Source organism: Piliocolobus tephrosceles, chromosome 20 (assembly GCF_002776525.5).
Source record: "Piliocolobus tephrosceles isolate RC106 chromosome 20, ASM277652v3, whole genome shotgun sequence".
NCBI lineage: Eukaryota > Metazoa > Chordata > Mammalia > Primates > Cercopithecidae > Piliocolobus > Piliocolobus tephrosceles.
The window spans coordinates 38,449,545-38,473,799 of NC_045453.1; the positions used below are offsets into that span (position 1 = coordinate 38,449,545).

Here is a 24,255-nt window from a genome sequence, read left to right on the forward strand (position 1 = left end):
AGCCTCCCAAAGTGCTAGGATTACAGGTGTGAGCCATCACACCCGGCAAATCATTCTTAATAGTGAAAGAATAACCACTTTCGCCGGGCACGGTGGCTCAAGCCTGTAATCCCAGCACTTTGGGAGGCCGAGACGGGTGGATCACGAGGTCAGGAGATCGAGACCATCCTGGCTAACACGGTGAAACCCTGTCTCCACTAAAAAATACAAAAAACTAGCCAGGCGAGGTGGCGGGCGCCTGTAGTCCCAGCTACTCCGGAGGCTGAGGCAGGAGAATGGCGTGAACCCGGGGAGGCGGAGCTTGCAGTGAGCTGAGATCCGGCCACTGCACTCTAGCCCAGGCGACAGAGTGAGACTCCGTCTCAAAAAAAAAAGAAAAAAAGAAACCACTTTCTACAATGTAGAATTTCCATAGAGGGAAAAACTAGGACACTGTTCCGTTTGCTAATAACTTTCCTTTGACACTTGTATCCTTATTCAGCTGATACTTATCAAATGCCCATAGGAGCCAACTACAGACCCCTGTGCTTTCCTTTATGACAATGAAGTCCGACACTCACCCTGGCGAAATGGTCGTTTCCGAGAAGTGTCTGCAGTAGGACAGGTAGCTGCTGCTCCAGGTGAAGTTTAAGGCAGAGCTGGGTCAGCTCCTGGCGGTCCAGAAAGCCGGTCCCCGTGGTGTCACAGCTGCTATAGACTTCCCTGAGCTGCGAGACATAGTGGTTCTCTTCTTCATCCATCCCATAGCAAGCTGGCAGTGTGCAAGGGAAGAAGAAAACATCAGGACACTTTCCCGCCTCCCCTCCCATTCCCACACTGCCGGTGAGTGCCGAGCTACGTGGTCCAGGCAGGGGCAGGAGCTGGCATGTGGGGAAGGCACCAGGGACCCTTACATGGCCAAGCACAGTGGGAGGACTCAGCTCCACCCTTGCAGGAGAGGCCAGAGCAGGTTAACAGGGAGTGAGGATAAATAGTCCTTCAGTCGTCAGTCACAAGAACTAGAATTTCTTTGTTGTATGAAAAATATCCATTAGGCCAGGTATGGTGACTCACGCTTGTAATCCCAACACTTTGGTAGACAAAGGCAGGAGGACTGCTTGAACCCAGGAGTTCAAGGGTGCAGTGGACTGTGACAGTGTCACTGTTCTCCAGCCTGGGCAGCAGAGTGAAACCCTATCTCAAAAAGGAAACTATTATAGAATAATTAGAAAATAGAGATATGTAGTATAAAGAACACTAAAACCATCAAAAATTCCACTACCATATAAAAACACTACTATTAATATTTTGACCAGCATACAATCTAATTTTTTTGTTGGGGGGAGACTGGGTCTTGCTCTATTGCCCAGGCTGGAGTGCAGTGGCGCAATCTCAGCTCACTGCAACCTCTGCCTCCTGGGTTGAAGTGATTCTCCTGCCACAGCCTCACAAGTAGCTGGGACTACAGGTGCATGCCACCACTCCTGGCTAATTTTTGTATTTTTACCAAAGACGAGGTTTCACCATGTGGACAGGCTGGTCTTGAACTCTTGACCTCAAGTGATTGCCTGCCTTGGCCTCCCAAAGTGCTGGGATTACAGGTGTGAGCCACCACATGCAGCCCGGATTAATTTTTCTGTATACATGTACAAATGTAGTTTTTTTCCTTACAAGGTTTTCTTTTTTGTAGTAAAAAGGCAGTAAAAATTTTACTAAATTGTACTAAATAAAAGTGCTTACAATAAGGAAAAAAAGGAAACTCCAATAAAAATATACAGAGTATGTTAATACATCACAAAAGAAATATATATAATTAATAACCATCTAAAAATGCTCAAATTAAAACCAAGATATGCTATTTGTAACTGTCAAATTATCAAGACGAAAAATCCTGGATGCCTATTGTAAGCAGGGGATCTCGCCCACTGCTGGAGGAAGGAATTGGCAAACATTTCTGGGGGGTACTTTGTCTGTATATGAAGAATACTTACAATAGTAACTGTCCTAGTATCTCACTTACATGAAATTCCTTATATTTAAGAAAACAGAGCTACAGACAAAAATGTGAGTTCATCAGAATATTATTTATATAAGAACAGGAAAGAAAATAACCTAAAATATCCACCAGAAGAATAGTTTGTCAAATTATTGTGTATTTATATGACAGAATATTAAACAGTCTTGAAATTCACATTTATTTATTTTTGATTGTTTAGAGACAGGGTCTCACTCTGTCACCCAGCCTGGAGTGCAGTGGTACAATCATAGCTCACTGTAAACTTGAACTCCTGGGCCCAAGAGATCCTTTTGCCTCAGCCTCTCAAGTAGCTGGGACTATGGATGCATACCACTGTGCCCAGCTAATTTATTTAAAATTTTTTTACCAAGATGGGAGTCTCACTATGTTACCCAGGCGGGTTTCAGACTACTGGACTCAAGTGATCCCTTGCTGTGGCCTCCCAAAGTGCTGGGATTACAAAGTGTAAGCCACTGCACCCAGCCGAAAATCACATTTCTGAAAAATATTTAATAGCACGAGCAGTGTAGAAGAATAAAAACTTTATAATAATAATAATAACTAATATACTTACTGGTCACTTTACATATAATAATTCATTTATGCCTTATAACAATTCTACCAAGAAGTTTCTGCAACTTTCTGGAGGAAAATATATTTTAAAAAAGGGGAAAAAAGAAACAAATACACCAAAATGGTAAGAAATGCTTTCATTGGCCTGGGCGCGGTAGCTCACGTCTGTAATCCCAGCACTTTGGGAGGCTGAGGCGGGTGGATCACGAGGTCAGGAAATCAAGACCATCCTGGCCAACATAGTGAAACCCCATCTCTACTAAAAATACAAAAAAAAATTAGCCGGGCGAGGTGGCGGGCGCCTGTAGTCCCAGCTACTCAGGAGGCTGAGGCAGGAGAATGGCGTGAACCCGAGAGGCGGAGCTTGCAGTAAGCTGAGATCGCACCACTGCACTCCAGCCTGGGCGACAGACCAAGACGCCATCTAAAAAAATAAATAAATAAAAATAAGAAATGCTTTCATGGTATGACACATTCATATTTCCTATGTTGTATATTTTTATATCTCTCAAAAATTTTAGAACAAGTAGAACACTTTAGTAACTAGAAAATGTTACTAAAACATAAAAAACATTAAGGCTCTAAAGATATTCAGATAACCCACATAAAACCACCAATATTAGGCCATCATTCTGACCCACAAAAATGGCAATTTCATACGGTTCAGCCTATAAGGTAGGCACAAGAACTAAGGAACAATTCTAAAAAACAGAAAATATAAGGAAACAACAAGATGAAAAGTCAATCAAGCTCATTCATAATCAAGTAATTCGTAAACATGAAACAATGAAGCAACATCCCTTTCCAGTAAGGCACAGCACAGTAAATGCCAGTTCTATATAGATGTCACTTTAATGTGGTGGGTGGCATTTACTTGCCATCATCCACATGGAGTAGGGAGGTCGGAGTCAGAAGAAGAATGTATCAGGAGTTGAAAATCTGTTCAGATCAACTCCCCAGTGGAAAATGTGCATGCTCCTCATCTTACTCAGGAAAATAATATAATCAATGATATAAAAATTAACGTTGGCTAGGTACAGGGTGTGAGCCTGTAGTCTCAGCTTCTCAGGAGGCTGAGGCAGGAGGATAACTTGAGCCCAGGATTCAAGGCTGCAGTGAGCCATGATCACACCACTGCACTCTAGCCTGGGTGACAGAGCAAGATCTTGTCTCTTAAAAAAAAAATTAATCAGAATCTTCACGGTGACATTAAATTGACTGTAGAAAGTGAACATAGCTGACCTTTTAATTAAACACCTGTTGATAAGCTGTAAAAACAGCCAGTATCTACACTGAGAATGAACAAACCGGTTCATAAATCTCAGACGGCGTGCAGGTGAAAACGATAATCTGCTCAGCATCTGCAAGGGCCTGCCCTATTTGCTAATCAAATTACTCAACCCTTCTCAGACAGGAGTACACAGAAGTTCAGACAGGGCAAAGAGGAGTGAACTGTGAACATCTGTCTCCTCTTTCAGACTGTTTTGAGATAGTAACAAAGAAAATGGACAGAAAACCATAAACGATAAATCGGAAAGCAAACTAAGCCTGGGCAACATGGTGAGACCCCATCCCTACAAAAAATAGAACTAGCCGGGCGCGGTGGTGCATGCCTGTAGTCCCAGCTACTTGGGAGACTTAGGGAGGAGGATCACCTAGAGGCCAGGAAGTTGAGGCTGCAGTGAGCTGTGATAGTGCCACTGCACTCCAGCCTTAGCAACAAAGCCAGACCTTGTCTCAAAAAATAAAAAAGAAAAAGAAAGAAATGAAAAAGAAAGACAAGTGGTAAAATCCAGAATGTGAAAGGCAGGGAACAGGGAGAGAGGGCAGAGTGGCTGGTAGAAGGACCCCAGGCGAAGGGGAGCAGGATGCCATCAGGGTTCACCCAGCCCACCAGGGCCCAATTTCCAGCCCTTTCCTGTGTCTCCAAGAATCACAAAAAAATCTGTTTTGAAAATTCCTCCACTTTTTTTCTATTTTATGTTTAGTTGTAACCAATTCAACCATTTAAAGTATATAAAATAAAGAAAACAAAATAAGCCTGTCCCTCTACCCTCCCTGCTTCCCAGAAGAATCACTGCTTGGAACGCAGGCTTTGAGATCATTTCTAAGACTCTAGAACAGATGGGCGGTGAGGCACACGCACGTACATAACACACAGACACACATGTATATACATACTTATGTATAATAACTATAACACTGAGTACATTATTTTCCAACTTGTTTTGAAACTTGCACTGAGAGATCGTTCCCTGTCTCCCCCATTTTAAAAAATACAATGCGCTCTTGTGTGCAGGGCTGTAACATGATGTATCTAAGTATTCTCAGAGAGAGACGGGTAAATCCAGGGTTTTCTCTTACATCACCTCCTGCTTGTAATCTGAAGGGTAGGGGAGAAGATAAAACCTCCTGCCTCAAACACCCCTGCTCCTTCCTCTTCGTGAGCTCTGAAAGGCGTGAACCAACCACTGTTTCCTCCTGACCATGCCCCACAGGCCATGCCTTTGGGAAGGTCCAGGAGCACTTCCCAAACAGCAAGGCTTGGAGGAAACATGCGGCTGGGCTGTTTTCCCAACGTCAAAGGGTAAAAAAGGGATCTCTTCATCTCCTGGCTGTGGGAAAGTCCTGCACCTAAGCCAGCGGGGGGTGCCTGGCCTTGGCTCTCAGCTCTCCCTATACCACAGCTATTTTTACTACACAGGAGAAGGCACAAAATGGGGACTCAAGTTCTTTCTCATGTGCATCTTTCCCTTTCTAAACAAGATGGGGAAAGTCTCAAATTGGGGCCTGCAGAGCCCTGGCTGCCCCTAGAAGGACAGCTCTACGTGTGGCCAGGCCTGGCCCATGACACTGCAAACCCTCTGTGGAACTAAGAGAGGCACAAAAAAGGAAAGACCCTGCCATGGCTGGGACTGCAGGGGCAGCAAGGCTGGAGAAAGAGCTCCTTCCCCACCACCTACAGCAGCTGGGCCTGCCAGTCCTCCCTCTCCTGCAAAATAATCAATCCCGAAGCTCTACACATTCTCAAAAAGCCCAGAAAAGAGAGCCAAGGGAAAGGAAAGGGGAAGTGATTAGAATAATACAACACTTTTCCAAGCACATAGATGGAAAAGTCGTTCCGCTTGGGACAACAAATGAAAAGCACCCGCGCCAAGCACACCCTTGTGAACCTCAGAGCAAACTAACGAGTGAGCCCTACAGATGTCCAGAGAGAAGGAGGAGCCCCACATCACAGCAGCAGGGATCAGAACGGCACCATGCCCGCAGCAGCAAGGCTGAAGGTTCAGAGCCAACCCAGGGCCTTCCACATGCTCAGGGTAGTAGATGACTTTCCACCTACCCAAGAGGCTATAAAGTCCACGCTGAGCACACACTTCAGCAAAACAAGCGGTGAACCAAGAAAGTCGAAGACAAAGGCTCACGATCTGGGCTCCATCCAAGATGGGAGGCTTTGGTGTAGGAGCTCAGCCAGGCCAGGGATGGGAGGTGACCGACCCCAAACAGACTGCTGTGTATGCCCACTGAGCATTTGGGAAAAATAGGGATAGGCTTTTGACAGGGCCGATGGAGCATTTGGAAAAAATAAGAATAAGTTTATTAAAAAATGAGCCAGGGCCGGGTGCAGTGGCTCATGCCCATAAACACAGCACTTTGGGAGGCCCAGGCAGGTGGATCACTTGAGGTCAGGAGTTCGAGACCAGCCCGGCCAATATGGTGAAATCCTGTCTCCACAAAAATACAAAAAATACAAAAATTAGCTAGGCATGGTGGCAGGCGCCTGAAATCCCAGCTGAGGCAAGAGAATCGCTTGAGCCTGGGGGGCGGAGGTTGCAGTAAGCTGAGATCATACCACTGCACTCCAGGCTGGGCAATAGAGTGAGACTGTCTCCAAAAACAAAACAAAACAAAACAAAACAAAACAAAACAAAACGATAAGCCAGTAAAATCCCAGACAACATCAGCCTCTATAAAGCCAAACCCAGCAAAAGAGTAGAAGTATAATCACGGCCAACCTGTGGGTTCTGCAGTGGACAATGTTATGCAGTGACAACAGCAAAAACGCACAGTGGCCACTGGGGAGCCTAAAGAGTATAAGAAATAACAGCAGAATGAGGTTTAATTACCTTGTCCATACTCTGTATGCCATAAAACAGTATAGTTAGGGTATGGACATGAGTATCAGGAGAAATATCTAAGACTGAAACGTGGCTGCCTCTAAGGAGACAGATGGAGAGATGAAGGCAACAGAGTAGGGTAGTTGATGTCAACATACACTTCTTAAAACTTTCTCCCTTTCTTTGTTTTTGAATCAGAGTCTCCCTCATGTCGGCTGGGGTGCGGTGGTGTTGATCACAGCTCACTGCAGCCTCAACCTCCTGGGCTCAAGCGATCCTCTCACCTCAGCCCCCAAGCAGCTGGGACTACAGGTGCGTACCACCCTGCCCGGCTACTTTTAAATTTTTCTGTACAGATGGGGCCTCCCTATGTTACCCGGGCTGGTCTCAAATTCCTGGGCTCAAGTGATCCTTCTACCTTGGCCTCCCAGAGGGCTGGGATTACAGGTGTGAGTCACCACATCTGGCCTGAATGTTTTCATTTTTAAGCCATGTGAATATGTTATTTGACAAAACAAAAACTGATGTCAAAGAGCCGTGCACCTGCTGGCTCTGCACATACAACACAGCAGTGCTCCTGGGGAGGTGTGAAGTTCATTATAGAGCCAGTCCTCCCCACACACAGAGTACAAAATACCGGAGTAAACAATGAACTTCAGTTCAGTGCACAGCAGTGTGGCTGTCAGGGAGCACCACCCTCTGCACGTCACTGGGAGGCCCCCTGGAGGGACGGCCCTGGGCTGCTGCCGGTGGAGGGTGGTTCTGGGGAGGAGGAACCCAGAAACGAGCTTCGTGCCTTCACCGTCCCATTGTGGGGGGCGCAGCTACCTGAGGACACTGTCTCCTTCAGGCCCACGGTGGCACCACAGGCCACCATTAACGAGGCTCCTGACAAGAGTCGAAATGCACGTCACGTTAATTGCACATCTACACTCGCATGCTTGCCGCTTGGTCTCTCTCCCTCCCCCTTTCTCAGGGACCCAGCCTCTACCTGCCCCAGCAGCATTTACGGGACCAACACGGTGCCCTGCCCAGGCTGGGGACTCCCCTGGGGTTGGAGCTTGGCTTATGTGGGTGAAAGACACCTCGGTGTGAGATGTTGGTGGCCGCCCCGGCCCATCCCAACCCCGCAATGCCACTGGAAGATGAACATGTGTCGCCGAATGAAGGGCAGGGAGGCATGGGCGTGGACTGTGCACCTCTGGCCCTGTCCTGAGAGGGGACTTCTGTGGTCGCCAGGCGAGGGGAGCTCTGTTTCTGTCCAGCTTCTTCCTCGGAAAGCAGGGGCTGAGAGGGATGGGCTCCCTTACCTCTGCTGTGGCCTGTGGTCCTATGAAAAGGCCTCACTCCTGGACAGTGGACCACCATGGAAGAGAGGAGTCTGCCAGGTCCTGTAAAAATACTGCGTGATATATTTTCTTTCTTCCCCCACAACATAAATTACACCCACATTTGCTTTCCAGAGTTCTCTCAGCTGACCCCAGCATCCACTGGGTAAGGAATCCTTTGACGCCCTGGACCTGGTGTAGACGGTGGGCAGCCCTCAGGGGCACAGCCAGGGCAGACATGGTCCTAGGCTGCCATGTGTGGCTGGCCAACCATGGCATGGCCTCTGCTCCCAGGCATGGACACGGCCTGGCCCCAAGGTCACAGTGATGGGTAGGGCTGGGGAGCACAGAACTGGGGAGCATAGGGTTGGGTAACATAGAACTGGGGAGAGCACAGAACTGGGGAGCACAGGGGTGGGGAAGCACACAACTGGGGAGCACAGGGCCAGGGAGCACAGGGCTGGGGAAACACAGGGTCAGGGAGCACGGAGCTGGGCTTCAGGGTGGCAGCACAAGACACTTGCCAGCCAGGGCTCTTGGGCTGTCAGCTGCTGCTGGAGAGGCCCTGCCCACTGACCTGCAGTGTTTGATCAAATGACATGAGTGTTGCCCTTTAGCGACCGGCAGGCACTTGATAAACGTTACCAAAACGTACACTAACATGGGCAGGACTGGGGTCAGCTAGCCCTAGCAGTGCTGATGCCCAGAATGCAGTGTCCAATTTCCCTACAGCACAGCTGTGTGCACACTCACGGAATCAGCTGGGACAGCAGGGGTAAGGAGTCAGCAAACAGCCATGCTCCTGCTGCTAGGGTCAACGGAGATAGGCCAAGGTCACATGACAGGGTTCACAGCAGCGGGATCTTCCTGATCCATGCAAAGACAACCCTGGTTAAACAGAGGTTGGCAATGCTGACTCCTTAGCCACGGAGAACCAGCAACCTGCCCCACACCTCGCTGTGAGGCCGCAGGGCCCCTGCGTGGCCAAGGCAGGCAGCTCAGATCTGGGCAAGTCCCAGCTCCTGCCACTTGCGGCCTCATGGTCTACAGGGTGGACTAAAAATCTGCTACTAAGGGGGCGATGACTGAAAGGGCCAGGCGCTCCATACAGAGACTGCTGCTTACTCACTACACGCTGTAATACTGCCACCAGGGACACCAGAACTACCATACCACGTATGTACAGGTGCCCAGAATCCGAGTTTCATGCTGCTCAAACCCTATTTCCAGCGGTGCCTTGCTGCAAATCGGCCTTCCCCTCCCTCCCTACTTGGAAATACAACCAATGCAAATGACAGAACACTGACGGGAGAAAGACAGCCGCCCTAACTCTTCCCAGGGAGGCCACAGCGCGTGAGCCGCCCACCCAGAGCCCTCTGTTTAGACTTCCCAAAGCCTCTGCATGAGGGTAGAGGCAAAGACACCCCTTCTCTATCATCCTTCCACAGACCACGGGGAGGAGGAACGAAACAGGGAGCTTTCCCTGAACTCTCAGGACCAAGACATTCGTCCAGCACTGCCACTGCACACCCCTGCGGGTTCCCGGGGGCTCCCAGGCCTGGGCAGGCGCCTCAGTGCAGTCTCACAACAAGCAGGTCACTGTAATAATACACACTGTTTACCTGGGCAGTTCAGAGGCCTCTTCAGTTTCTTCTTCATGCAAACTGAATTATTAATACTCAGTATTCCACATGTGCATAAAATGTTTGCACATCAAAATCACTGGAAAACCTGGCCAGCATTCAGCAGCTGACTACAAAATTGATAAAAAGCAACACAGTTTCTCTTAGTTTCATTTTTGGAAACTGGAATGAGCATGCTGTCAATGATCCTAATGCTATAAAGCTTAATTTAAGATACAAACATAAACTTTGCCAGCAAGTGAAAGAAAATCCTGTTTTCATCCAGAGGCGAAAAGTCTGTCCCCAAACAAACTGGACACTGCCCCAAAGACAGATGATGTGGCCATCACTCTGCAGGACCGTGCAGCCCTCTGGAGGCCGGAGGAGCAAGGTGTTGGTTTGCTTTTAATTTAGTTAATTTATGCACAGTGACGAGGGAATTTAAGCTATGCCCCCCAGAATCCATTGGGCATTAAGGGCAGAGAAGGGATTCATGACCACTCGGAGGCAGCCTAGGTGTGCCGATCACCTAGGGACCCAGAGTGTCCGTAACAAAAAGCCATTCCCAACAAGGCTCTCTGTAAATCCCGCTCACCCAGAAAGAACAGGGCTGAGGCAGCCCTTTGAGGGTGCTTCTTTTTTATCTGGAAAGATGTTATAACCCCAATAAAACACTGAAGCCAGTGCCTACCTTCCAGCTGAGCGGACCTCAGTGCTACTTCAAACGGCCTTGCCAGCAGGAATCAAGCTTCACACTCCGGCAGTTCTGAGCTATTAGGATTAACTTCTGCTTTAACTGTTTTCATGGTTTTTGCTAATTTTTCAAAATTTTTGCTATTTATTCATTTTGCAGGCACAGGCCTGAAATAGCTCAACAATCAAGTTATCAAGTTTGAAAGGCTATCCCTTTTTTTTTTTTTTTTTTTTTTTTTTTTGAGACGGAGTCCTTCTGTCACCCAGGCTGGAGTGCAGTGGCCGGATCTCAGCTCACTGCAAGCTCCGCCTCCCGGGTTCTTGCCATTCTCCTGGCTCAGCCTACCAAGTAGCTGGGACTACAGGCGCCCGCCACCTCGCCCGGCTATTTTTTTGTATTTTTAGTAGAGACGGGGTTTCACCGTGTTAGCCAGGATGGTCTCGATCTTCTGATCGCCCGATCTTCTGATTGTCTCGATCTTTGGCCGCCCGTCTCGGCCTCCCAAAGTGCTGGGATTACAGGTTTGAGCCACCGCGCCCGGCCCCCCCTTTTTTTTTTTTTAATCAAATAAGGTTTAAGCTTTTTTATTGTTCCAGTCCCAAAAATATAAAAATAAGCTTATACCTCATTTAAGTGTTAATCAGTATAACACTTACTTTCCCTACAAAGTAGATTTTCAGACTAAAAACTACAAAGATACCAAATGTTAAAACTGTCCTAGAACACCTATCTTTCTATGGTCTCCTAAAAAAAGACATCTCAGTACCTATCAATGCCAGACTGTGCTGTCAAAGTCTCTGGTTTTAATGTGGGTTCTGCCACTTTCTAGCTCTTGTGACCTTGGACACATTACTTCACCTCCCTGAACCTCAGTTTCCTGATCTGAACAACCCGATTAGGACATTATGAGCATTAAAAGAGCTAATGCTAAGCATGCTAACATGTTAGGTACTGAGACCTGTGCCTAATAGATGGCAAGTACTGAATAAATGTTACCATGCCCCATTAAACAGGCAACTGTGTCTGGGACTATACACATGTCTCTAACCATCTATAAGCTGGGTGGGCATTTATAGCTTCCAAGATAAATAATCATATACAGCTAATCCTGTAAGTTCCTACTGTATGTCAATATATGTAGACTTTTATATCCATACATACTTATATTCATGCTAGGACTATAGCAAATTTATGTGTATCCATATAATTACAAAATACCCATACAATTAGTTATAGACATGAGATTATCCACACACACTTCTATGTATGTAAAATGAGCTCTTTCTATATATATCATTACAAAAATAGGAAACTTTATTCTCAGCATCAATATCAACTTCTAACATAAATCTACTGTAAAGAAAGCAACAGTTCCTCTTTTTTACTGGCAATAGCCAATAACAGAAATAGAAGAAATGAGAGAACAAGAAGAGCACATTTGCAGCTACCATTGTAATAGCTGTAATAAGACCAGAATCATCTGTGTATGATCAAAAACACTGGGAGGAGTGACATTGTGCACAATAGTGGAGCGGGAAGCTCTAGGGGGTCAGACGCTCCCACAGAAACTACTGAGCAACTGCAATCAACTATTTCAAAACTCTGGAATCATTTCAGATCCTTATGGGCCTGCTACCAACCCTGTTCCTCAGCCCCTGTTCCTGCTGCCCTAGAGCTGGAGGACAGCAGACTGCACTCCTGGGATATCCGGCTGGTGCCAGAGTGGGCAGTGGGGACCCTGTCCTCCAAAGCATGGGTTCAGGGTTTTGGCTGGTCTAGTGGTTCCTTTAGGGAATGAAGCAGACCTTGCCTTGCATTCAGCCTTCCTGGGCTACAGAAGCTTCCCTCAAAAGCATCTATCAGAAGATACAAAGGGATGGGAGTACCTTTTGGGAAGGAAGAAACTTTGTCGGGTCACTGGCTGACTGTGAAGAACGAAAACTTCAGTCACTGCACACAAGAAAGATTATACAATTTGAAGAATGAAGAAAAAGAATGAAGAAAAATGAACACAGTCTAAAGGTCAAGTGAACAATCATATACATCAGAGGAGACCAGAATGGGGCAGAAAAAAACATTCACAGAAAAAATGGCCAAAAATTTCTCAAATCTGATGAAAGATATGCATATTTTGATCCAAAAGGTAAGAAACCCAAAAAGAATATTCTTAAAGAGACCCACACTGAGACTCATTATAGTCATATGGTCAAACCCTAAAGGCAAATAGAGAATTTTGAAAGCAGCCAACCAGCAGCCCTCGGAGCTGCTCTACGGAATAGCCATTCTTTTGTTTCTTCACTTCTCTAATAAACTTGCTTTCACTAAAAAAAAAAAAAAAAAAAAAAAAATGCCCAGGTGTGGTGGCTCAAGCCTGTAATCCCAGCATTTTTGGAGGCTGAGGCAGGCAGATCACTGGAGGTCAGGAGTTCAATACCAACCTGGTCAACATGGTGAAACCCCCCCTCTACTAAAAATACAAAAGTTAGCCAGGGATAGTGGCAGGCACTACTTGCCTGTAATCCCAGTTACTTGGGAGGCCCAGGCAGAGAAGAGAGGAGAATTCCTTGAACCCGGGAGGTGGAGGCTGCAGGGAGCCAAGATCACACCATTGCACTCCAGCCTGGGCAACAGAGCAAGACTCTGTCTTCAAAAAAAAAAAAAAAGAGGCCGGGCGCGGTGGCTCAAGCCTGTAATTCCAGCACTTTGGGAGGCCGAGACGGGCGGATCACGAGGTCAGGAGATCGAGACCATCCTGGCTAACACGGTGAAACCCTGTCTCTACTAAAAATACAAAAAAAAACTAGCCGGGCGAGGTGGCGGGTGCCTGTAGTCCCAGCTACTCCGGAGGCTGAGGCAGGAGAATGCAGTGAACCCGGGAGGCGGAGCTTGCAGTGAGCTGAGATCCGGCCACCGCACTCCAGCCCGGGTGACAGAGCAAGACTCCGCCTCAAAAAAAAAAAAAAAAAAAAAAGAAAGAAAGAAAGAAAGAAAAAGAAATATGGCTGTAGAAAATCCTAAAGATCACACAGACACACACACACCCCTCCCAAATACCCACCCGCTTGTTAGAAACAATAAGTGAATTCAGCAAAATTGCAGGATACAAAATGAGCACTTAAAAATCAGTTGCAGCCGGGCGTGGTAGCTAATGCCTGTAATCCCAGCACTTTGGGAGGCTAAGACACACAGACAGCTTGCGCTCTGGCGATCCAGACTAGCCTGGGCAATATGGCGAAACCCCATTTCTACAAAATATACAAAACTTAGCCGAGCGTGGGGGCGTGGTGCTCTGTGCCCTTGGTCCCAGCTACTCAGGAGACTGAGGTAGGAGTGAGGCAGGGAGAATAGTATCTGGGGGAGGGAACCTATGGCTGTTTCATGCCCAACTAAATTGAAAGGAAAACCCTAACTTTCGACGCCTAAGTAACAAAAGGACCAGAGGCTACTCCCTTTGCAAACCCCCAACATTTTCTGCGTGGTAGATGGGAAATTGGCTGTCCGCAACCAATCAGATTAATTGTGGGTGGAGTCCTCTTTTGTAACTTTATAACTTTACCTTAGCCTCTGATTGGCTGCAAAATGCAACCAATCAGATGTTGCACAAGAGTGTAACATTTGTAACCTCCATTTCAGCCTCTGATTGATGCTGAAAGCAACCAACTGCAGACCACCACTTCATTTCCATGAGGTGAGCATGAAGTGGCCAATGGCAAACCTCTAGTTGGAGGATTTTGGACAGAATATTCTGTATGCAGGCCGTTGAGGCGCTGCTCAGCCCACTCCCACCACACACTGTGGAGTGTACTTTCGTTTTCAATAAATCCTTGCTTTGGCTCTTTCATGGCTTCATTCTTTCTTTGCTTTGCTAGGTGTTTTGTCCAATTCTTTGTTCAAAATGCCAAGAAGCTGGAAAACTTGGAATCAACACCCTCTACCAGTAACAGCTGGATCACTTGAGCCCAGGAGGCAGAGACTGCAGTGAGCGAAGACTACGCCACTGCACTCCAGCCACAGCAACAGAGTGAGGCTGCGTCTCAAAAACAAACAAACAAACAAAAAATCAGTTGCAATTCTATATACCAGCAATGAACAACCTGAAAAGGAAATTACGAAAACAACTCCATTCATAATAGCATCAAAAGGAATAAAATACTTTCAAACAGATTCAATGCAATCCCCAACAAAATCCCGAAGTCACATTTTGGAGAAACGAAAAAGCCCATCCTCGAATTTATATAAAATATTGAGTGACCCCTAATAGCCAAAACAATCTTGAAAAAGAAGAACCAAGTTGGAGCACTCAAACTTCCCAGTTCTGGAGCTCACTACAAGGCCACAGAGTAATCAAAACACTGTAGTAATGGCAAGAATGAAGCTGGACTCTTACCTTACATCATATATAAAAATTAGGCCAGGTGTGGTGACTCACGCCTGTAATCCCAGCACTTCGGGAGGCCGAGGCGGGTGGATCACCTCAAGTCAAGAGTTCAAGACTAGCGTGCCCAACATGGCAAAACCCAGTCTCTACTAAACATACAAAAATTAGCCGGGCGTGGTGGCAGGCACCTGTAATCCCAGCTACTTGGGAGGCTGAGGCAGGAGATTCACTTGAACCCAGAAGGCAGAGCTTGCAGTGAACCGAGATCGCACCACCGCACTCTAGCCTGGGTGACAAGAGCGAAACTCCATCTAAAAAAATAAATAATAAATAAAAATGGGTTAAACAAAAAGGTAAAGGCTAAAACTATAAAACTCTTAAAAGAAAACATAGGAGAAAAGATTCAGGACACTGGATTTGGCAAGCATTTCTGGATGGCACCAAAAGCACAGGTAACAATAGGAAAAATAAAATCAGATAAATTGACTTCATCAAAATTAAAAATTTTGTGCATCAAAAGACACTACCAAGAGAACAGATACTCCAAATACCTTGATTTGACTATTATACATCATATGCCTGTATCGAAACATCACATGTACCTCATAAATATGCATAACTATTATGTTTCCATAATAATTAAAAATATTTTTCTTTTTTTAAGATAGAATCTTGCCTATGGCCTAGGTTGGAGTGCAGCAGCACAATCATGTTTCACTGTATCCTCAACCTCTAGGGTTCAAGTGATCCTCCCACCTCAGGCTCCTGAGTAGCTGAGAGTACAGATGTACACCACCACTCCTGGCTATTTTTTTTTAAATTTTTTTTGTTGACATGGGGGTCTCATTATATTGCCTAGGCTGGTCTTGAACTCCTGGGTTCCAGCAATCCTTTTGCCTTGGCCTCCCAAAGTGCTGGGGTAACAGGCATGAGCCAGCGAGCGCAGCCAAAAAAACCTTTTTTTTTTGAGACGGAGTTTTGCTCTTGTTGCCCAGGCTGGAGTGCAACTGCACAATCTCAGCTCATTGCAACCTCTGCTTCCCAAGTTCAAGCGATTCTCCTGCCTCAGCCTCCTAAGTAGCTGGGATTACAGGCGTGTGCCACCACACCCAGCTAATTTTGTATTTTTTTTTAGTAGAGACAGGGTTTCACCATATTAGTGAGGCTGGTCTCAGACTCCTGACCTCAAGTGATCCACCTGCCTTGGGTATCCAAAGTGCTGGGATTATAGGCGTGAGCCACCACGCCTGGCCGAAAAACACTTTTTAAAGACACTGTTAAGAGAGAGAAACACAGAGGGACACACAGTGGTGCGTGCCTGTAGTAGCAGCTACTTGGGAGGCTGAGGCAGTGGAATTACTTGAGCCCAGGTGCTTCAAGTCCAGCCCAGGCAAATAGCAAGACCTTGTCTCTTAGGAAGAGAGAAAATCTATGCAAAAGAAAATACCTGATAAAGAATTAATATCCAGAATAAAAAACACTACAAGTCAACAACAAAAACCCAATTCAAAAATGAGCAAAGGGGGTGTGGTAGTTCACACCTGTGGTCCCAGCACTTTGGAAGGCCAAGGCGGGTGGATCACTTGAGGTCAGGAGTTTGCGACCAGCCTGGCCAACATGGTGAAACCCCATCTCTACTAAAATTACAAAAATTAGCCAGGTGGGGTGGTGGCTGCCTGTAATCTCAGCTACTCGGGAGGCTGAGGCAGAAGAATCACTTGCACCTAGGAGGCAGAGGTTGTAGTGAGCAAGATTGTGCCAGTGCAGTCCAGTCTGGGTGACAGAGCCCTGTCTCAAACAAACAAACAAAAAAGGCAGATATAAAAAATTCAATTGTAGGACGGGCACGGTGGCTCATGCCTATAATCCCAGCACTTTGGGAGGCTGAGGGGGGTGTATTACTTGAGGCCATGAGTTCAAGGCCAGCCTGGCCAACATGGTGAAATCCCATCTCTACTAATACAAAACAATTAGTTGTGATGGTGAACGCCTGTAATCCCAGCGACTCAGGAGGCTGAGGCAAGAGAATCACTTGAACCTAGGAGGCGGAGGTTGCAGTGAGCCAAGATCATGCCACTGCACTCCAGCCTAGGCTACAGAGAGATCCTCTGTCTCAAAAAAAAAAAAAAAAAATTCAATTTTATTTCTATATACATGCAATGAACAATCCTACTAGAGCATCAGAAAGAATAAAATACTTAGGTATAAATTTAATTTAAAAATGTAAAACTTATACTCTGGAAACAAACATAGTTGAAAGAAACTTAAGCCAGGTGTGGTGGCTCACATCTGTAATCTTAGCACTTTGGGAAGCCAAGGCAGGCAGACTGCTTTAGCCCAGGATTTCAAGACCAGCCTTGGTAACATAGTGAGACCCCATCTTTACAAAAAATGAAAAAAATCAGCTGGGCATAGTAGCGTGCACCTATAGTCCCAGCTACTTGGGAGGCTGAAGTTGGAGGATCTCTTGAGCTTGAGCGGTTGAGGCTGCAGTGAGCCAAGACTGCACCACTGCACTCCAGCCTGGACCCTGGGCAATAGGGCAAGGCTATGTCTCCAAAAAAAAAAAAAAGTTTAAAAGTAACTAAATAAATGGAGACACATCTATGGTAGTTCCTCAAAGATACATTCACTTCTTATGTCTGGAACCTGTGAATATTATCTTATATATTAATAGCAAAGAAAGTTAAGTAGATTAAGGATCTTGGGAGGAGGAGTTTATCCAAGATTATACATGTGGGACCTGATGCAATTACATATAGCCTCATGAAAGGCAGAAAGAATTTTGAGAGAGAAGAGGAGAGGGTAGTGTGACCAGATGCAGAGGCTGGAGTGATGTAGCCATAAGCGAAGGAATGCCTGCAGCCCCCAGAAGCTGAACAAGCCAAGGCACAAATTCTTCCCTGGAATCTAGAGAGAGCAAGCAGCCCTGCCAATACCTTGTGTTTAGACTTCTGGCCTCCGTGACTGTCACAGCATAGATTTCTGTTGTTTAACCTTAACTCAATTTGTTGTAATTTGGTACAGCAGCCCTAGGAATTAATACAACATCCCAAGTCTCAGTGTTGTTAAGATGGCTGTAACTCCCTCACCCATCACAGAGTTGATGCATTCTCTACCAAAATCCCAGCTGGCTTCTTTAGAGAAATTAAAGTTGACCTTAAAATTCAGATGGAAATTCAAGGGACCAAGAATCACCAAAACAATCCTGGAAAAGAAGAGCTAGATATTCCCACTCAATTGCAAAACTTACTACAAAGGTACAGTGCAGTATGGTACTAGCATAAAGACAGACACACAGACAAATGGAATAGCATTGAGAGTCCAGAAATAAACCTTTGGATTTACAGTCCATTGATTTTCTTTCTTTCTTTTTTTTTTTTTTCTGAGACGGAGTCTCGCTCTCTTGCCCAGGCTAGAGTGCAATGGCGCCATCTCAACTCACTGCAACCTCCGCCTCCCTGATTAAAGCAATTCTCCTGCCTCACCCTCCCAAGTAGCTGGGATTACAGGCATGCACCACCACACCCAGCTAATTTTTGTACTTTTAGTAGAGACAGGGTTTCACCACGTTGGCCAGGCTGGTCTCAAACTCCTGACCCCATGTGATCCACCTGCCTCACCCTCCCACAGTGCTGGGGTTACAGATGTGAGCACCTGGCCCAAAGAACTCTTAAAACTCAACAAGGCTGGGCATGGTGGCTCACACCTATAATGCCAGTACTTTGGGAGGCCAAGGTGGGTGGATCACCTGAGGGGAGGAGTTCAAGACCAGCCTGGCCAACATGGTGAAACTTCATCTCTACTAAAAATACAAAACTAGCCAGGCGTGGTGGCGCACGGCTGTAATCCCAGCTACTCGGGAGGCTGAGGCAGAAGAATCACTTGAACCCAGGAGGCAAGGTTGCAGTGAGCCGAGATCGCGCCATTGCACTCCAGCCTGGGCAACAAGAGCAAGACTCTGTCTCAAACAACAACAACAACAACAAAAACTCAACAATAAGAAAAAAGCCTCAATTGAACAATGGGCAGAAGATGTGAACATCTCACCTAACAACATGTACAAATGGCAAATATGCATATGAAGATGCTCAACATTATATGCCCCACAGGAACCACAAACAAAACAAAGAGACACCATGACACACCCATTAGCATAGCCAAAATGCAAAATACTAATACCACCAAATACAAGAATCAGGAGCAACTGAAACTCATGTTCGCTGCTGCTGGGAATGTAAATGGGACAGCCTCTCTGGAAGACAGTTTGGCAGTTTCTTACAAAACCAAACATATTCTTACAATGCAATCCAAGAATTGTACTCCTTGGTATTTCCCTAAATAAGTTGAAAACTTACGTCCACACAAAAACTGTACCTGGATATTTATCACAGCTTCATTCAGAACTGCCAAAACTTGGGTGCAACTAAGATGTCTTTCAGTAGTTGAATAGATAAACTGTGGTACATCAGATAATGGACTATTATTCAGCACTAAGAAGAAATGAGTGATCTTTTTGTAGTTCATAAGTATGATAGCTGGGTATTCACATGCATGTGTGAGATGTGCTACCCTCAAACCTTGTTATGATGATGGGTGCATTATTCATCTGACATGAAAAGAAGAAAAAGAAAAAAGAAAATTTCTGAACTATGAAGGCATGAAAATACATGAAGGAATCTTAGATGCATATTGCTAAGTGACAGAAGGCAATGTGAAAGGCTACATTGTATACAATTCCAACTATATGACTTTGTAAAAGCGAAAAGTGTGGAGATGGTAAAAAGATCAGTGGTTGCCAGGAGTGGAGGGAAAGGAAGGATGAACAGGGGGAGTACAGAGGAATTTTAGGTTAGTAGAACTTTTCCATAATATACTATAATAGCGGATGCATGTCATTTTACATTTGTTAAAACCCACAGAATGTACAACACCAAGAATAAACCCTAATATAAACCTTGGTCTCTGGAGGGGGATGACGTGTCGATGTGGGTTCAACAAGTACAATGAAAGGACCAAGCTGGGGCAGGACACTGATGGTGAAGGAGGCTGTGCACGGCAGAAGAGGAGGGCGTGTGGGATCTCTCTTCTACCCTGCTCAATATTGCCATGAACCAAAACTGGCTCTAGAAAATAAAGTCTTTTTTTTCTTTTGAGATGGAGTCTCACTCTGTTGCCCAGGCTACAGTGCAGTGGTATGATCTCGGCTCACTGCAAGCTCCGCCTCCCAGGTTCACATCATTCTCCTGCCTCAGCCTCCCGAGTAGCTGGGTCTACAGGCACCCACCACCACGTCCGGCTAATTTTTTGTATTTTTTTTAGTAGAGGCGGGGTTTCACCATGTTGGCCAGGATGGTCTCGATCTCCTGACCTTGTGATCTGCTCGCCTCAGTCTCCCAAAGTGCTGGGATTACAGGCGTGAGCCACCGCGCCTGGCCAACAAAGTCATCTTTTTAAGTAAAGGGTAAATTAAGACATTTTCAAATAAACAAAAACTGGGAGAGTTCTTCAATAGCAGATCTAACCAACAAGAAATACTAAAGAGAGTCCTTCAGGCTAAAACAAAAGGATGCTAGACTAAAATCAATATGAAGAAATAAAAAGTACCAATAATGGTAACCGTATCAGTAAATACAAAAGTTAATACTAATCAATTTTTGTATTTAACTTCATTCCCCTTCATTTGGTATAAAAGACCAATAATACACAATTTGCACAATACAATAATTATATATCTATCTTGATGAGTACAAAATGTTTAAAGATGTAATTTGTGATAATAACAGCATAAAGAGAGGACGAACAGAGCTATCCAGAAGGAAAATTTTTGCATACTATTGTGATATTATGAGATATACATATATGTTGGTTTCATCCACAGCACATTATCCAACTTTCAGATATTTTTTACAATCTGATAGGTTAAACAAAAAATCACATCTTCCTATAGGTTTCATTGACAAACAGCTTTTTGAAGGAATAAGCAATTTTGTTTTAATGTTGGGGAACTTGAGGTCTCAGATGCAGATACTGGAGCTGACGTGAAGCCCAAGTCAGCCTGACTGGGAAGCCTGTCATCTTCACCACGGCTGGGTTGCCCTGCCAGGCTCTGCTGATACAAGAAATCCATCGACACCCATGTGGGGTCTGGAATCAGTCTAGTGACTGTTCTGCTCTCAGGGTTGAACCATCTGGTCCCTCTGCCACAACATCTGTGAGATCCCAGCCTCGCTCAGTCCTGATCCTGCCACGCCACCCGCTGTGAGCACACATACGACCCCAGCGATGAGTGTGTGGTAGCTTAACCAGCCTCCTATCGATAGACACCTAGGTTGTTTCCAATCTGCTGTGGTTTGGACGTCCGTCCCCTCCAAATCTCATGTTGAAATGTGATCCCATGTTGGAGGTAAGGCCTGATGGGAGGTGTTTAGGTCTTGGGGGCAAACCTGGCACGAATGGCTTGATGCTGTCCTCACAATAATGACTGAGCTCTTGCTCTGAGTTCATGAGAGATCTGGTAGTTTAAAAATGTGTGACATCTCCCTGCCTCCCTCGCTCCTGCCCTCAGTACCTGCTCTCCCTTCACCTTCCACCATGATTGGAAGCTTCCTGAGGCCTCATCAGAAGCAGATGACTGCGCCATGCTTGTACAGCCTGCAGAACTGTGAGCCAATTAAACCTCTTTCCTTTATAAATTACCCACTCTCAGATATTTCTTTATAGCAATGCAAGAGCAGCCTAAGACACAATCTTTTGCTAATATAAACAATGCTGTAATAAATAACCTCTGAGGAATAAATTCCTAGAAGTGGAGCCCTTGGGTCATGAGTGTGCATCTTTTCCATATGGAAAGCTGTCGCTAAAATGTCTTCCACAGAAGTTACACCAATGCACAGTCCCATGAGCAACAGATGAGGCTGCCTCTCTGTCCCTTGGCAACACAGCACATTATCCAACTTTCAGATATTTTTTACAATCTGATAGGTTAAAAAAAAATCACATCTTCCTATAGGTTTCATTGACAAACAGCTTTTTGAAGGAATAAGCAATTACTCAATGTCTGCTCTAGGTAAATCTTAGATAATCTGATGGAATACAAAAGATATAAAAGAAACGTTCTCAGCTCGCAAGCCCGAAGTCAGGTGTGACTGACGGAATACGCACACGACACCAGTTAGGAACATGAAGCAGCATGTCTGTTCAAAAGGGAGACGGGACGCAGTATCAAGCACCTCAGGCTGTCTCCATCAACACCTGCTGGGCCTCAGTTTCTTCTTATGTAAAATCGGGGCATGAAATCAGATGAATCCCAAGATCCCTTCCATTTTTGAAATTCTATATTGAATAGAACATAGTTAAACTCATTTTAAATCTGGGTTCTTTGCAAATAACCCATGTTGGCCAGCAGGGTGTGACAACGGCACTGTGTCCCCACCCTCCTAACTCTGAGCACGGGGCTGCATTCAGTGCTGGAGCTTTACAACACTGCTGCCCTTGCCCCAGCCTAGAACCATAATTTGGTTCCAGACACCACGACAGGCAAGTGTTAGAATGGAAGATGTAAGAGGAACCTTGTCCAGCAGTGGTGATGAATCCACACTCACCTAGCCTCACTCACACATATTCTCACCTCTGTTCACTACCCACAATTTGACACGTGGAATCTGGACGGGAAAACAGTGATGCTGAGTGGCCCCAGGCAACTCCTGGCTCTGGCCTCACCGGCACCCACAGAACAGGATAAAGGAGGCGCACAGGGCTGATGGGCCCACAGAACCATCTATCTTTAGACCAAAGACAGTGAAGGCCCAGGAAGGGATCTTTCATTAGTTCTACCTTGCATCTCCTATTTCTCAACTTGCAGTAAAAGTATGAATTACTTTCAAGGAATGAGCAGGATGCAGACAGATTAAAAAACAGATTTGCACGTGACCTGACTACGCTGAAAGGCCACTCTGGCATAAAATATTTGAGGTGCTTAGGAGAACAGGAAGTGGAATCTTTGGAAACTTCAGAAGACATGTTCAGTCCCAGGGGCCAAATCTTTGTTTCAGATGCATGGGTCCTTGTGAGAAGTCTGGCTGCTCTGAGCCCCACAACGCTGGAGTCTGTATTTTTCACATTATGATTCCGAAACTCAACTCTCTCCAAAAGCTAGCATTGGCATGAAATAAGCAGCCACAAAAAGGTTTTTCCTCTGGCAGGAACCAAGCTGGGTGCAGGGAAAAGACATTTGCTAAAACAAACTTCTGGTTCCTGAGCACCCCAAACAACTTTTACTTGGTCTAATCATTGCTGGCGAATCTCCCTTGACAGGATGAATTCTTTTCTTTTTTTTTTTTTTGAGGCGAAGTCTCGCTCTGTCGCCCGGACTGGAATGCAGTGGCCGGATCTCAGCTCACTGCAAGCTCCGCCTCCCGGGTTTACGCCATTCTCCTGGCTCAGCCTCCGGAGTAGCTGGGACTACAGGCGCCCGCCACCTCGCCCGGCTAGTTTTTGTATTTTTAGTAGAGACGGGGTTTCACCGTGTTAGCCAGGATGGTCTCGATCTCCTGACCTCGTGATCCGCCCGTCTCAGCCTCCCAAAGTGCTGGGATTACAGGCTTGAGCCACCGCGCCCGGCCTGAATTCTTAAATAAACAAATCTGTCTTCAAGCTGCATTTGTTAAAACAGCAGATGGAGATTTAACTGAGCTGAGGAGGAACAGAGCTCTTTATCTCAGTAAGTAATGACAAGCGAGATGAGGGACTGAGGCAGAAGTCTCAACCCTCAGGGCCTATTAAGCAGCTTTAGGGAGCATCCAGGAAAACCCAGAACAACAGCTACATATGTGGCTGTTTTCCTGAAGAGGTTTTCTGAAGGTTTAGTATTTACATATTCCTTCAAAGTGGGGAAGGCATGTGGGAAGAGGGACAGGTAGGCAGTAAGGCGAATGGTTCTATTCCCATGGGCCTTGAGCTGGTGCCTAGTAAATCTACATTTTACATAAGATAAGGTGAATGTCTGACGAGGAGGAAGGACTAAAGAAGTCAGTTCCACAGACATCTCCCAGGTAGGTAGAGAAGGGAGTCTTGTCTTTGCTCTGCACTTGGGAAGATAAGCTTGTAATCAACATTATCAGTGTGGAGTTTCAGGAGCCAGACTTAGACTGTAGACCTAAAGTCTCCCCTTTTCCATACATTGGCATGTCCTCATGTATGGGAGGTGAAAACCAAAAATAAAATTCTGAGCCCCCCCCAATCATCTGAATGCTCCCCTCCTCTCAGCCAAGGGCATTCCAAAGTTAACCTAAAGAACCAGTTCAGGCATGATGGGATGGGGGGTTGGACTGTCCCATTACACCCTCCTCCCTTTAGGAGAATTCAGGCCCAACTGACCAGCATTAACATTAAAACAGATCTCAAGACTGACAAAGCCGACTCTTAGAGCAATAAGATACCAGATACCAGCTTGACTCTAGTACAGCATCACAAGACAGATAGCAAGCCCTGGAAGTACTTTATTACACACTACATTTCTTTGCCATATCTTTTTTTTTTTTTTTT

At 45.8% G+C, this 24,255-nt stretch overlaps 1 protein-coding gene and 1 non-coding gene across 2 annotated transcripts in view; one reads left to right on the forward strand and one right to left on the reverse strand.

Moving 5' to 3' along the window:
- NINL (ninein like) overlaps nt 1-24,255 on the reverse strand; it is a 129,594-nt gene that overhangs the window by 69,424 nt on the left and 35,915 nt on the right. Inside the window, exon 2 of the mRNA XM_023193474.2 lies at nt 561-751. Within this exon, the coding sequence (XP_023049242.2) occupies nt 561-740 (180 nt within the window). The 5' untranslated portion in view covers nt 741-751. The remainder of the gene's footprint in view (nt 1-560; nt 752-24,255) is intronic.
- On the forward strand, nt 19,220-19,324 carry LOC111527265. The gene has a single exon (XR_002726612.2). It is a non-coding gene; the product is annotated as a small nucleolar RNA U13 (small nucleolar RNA).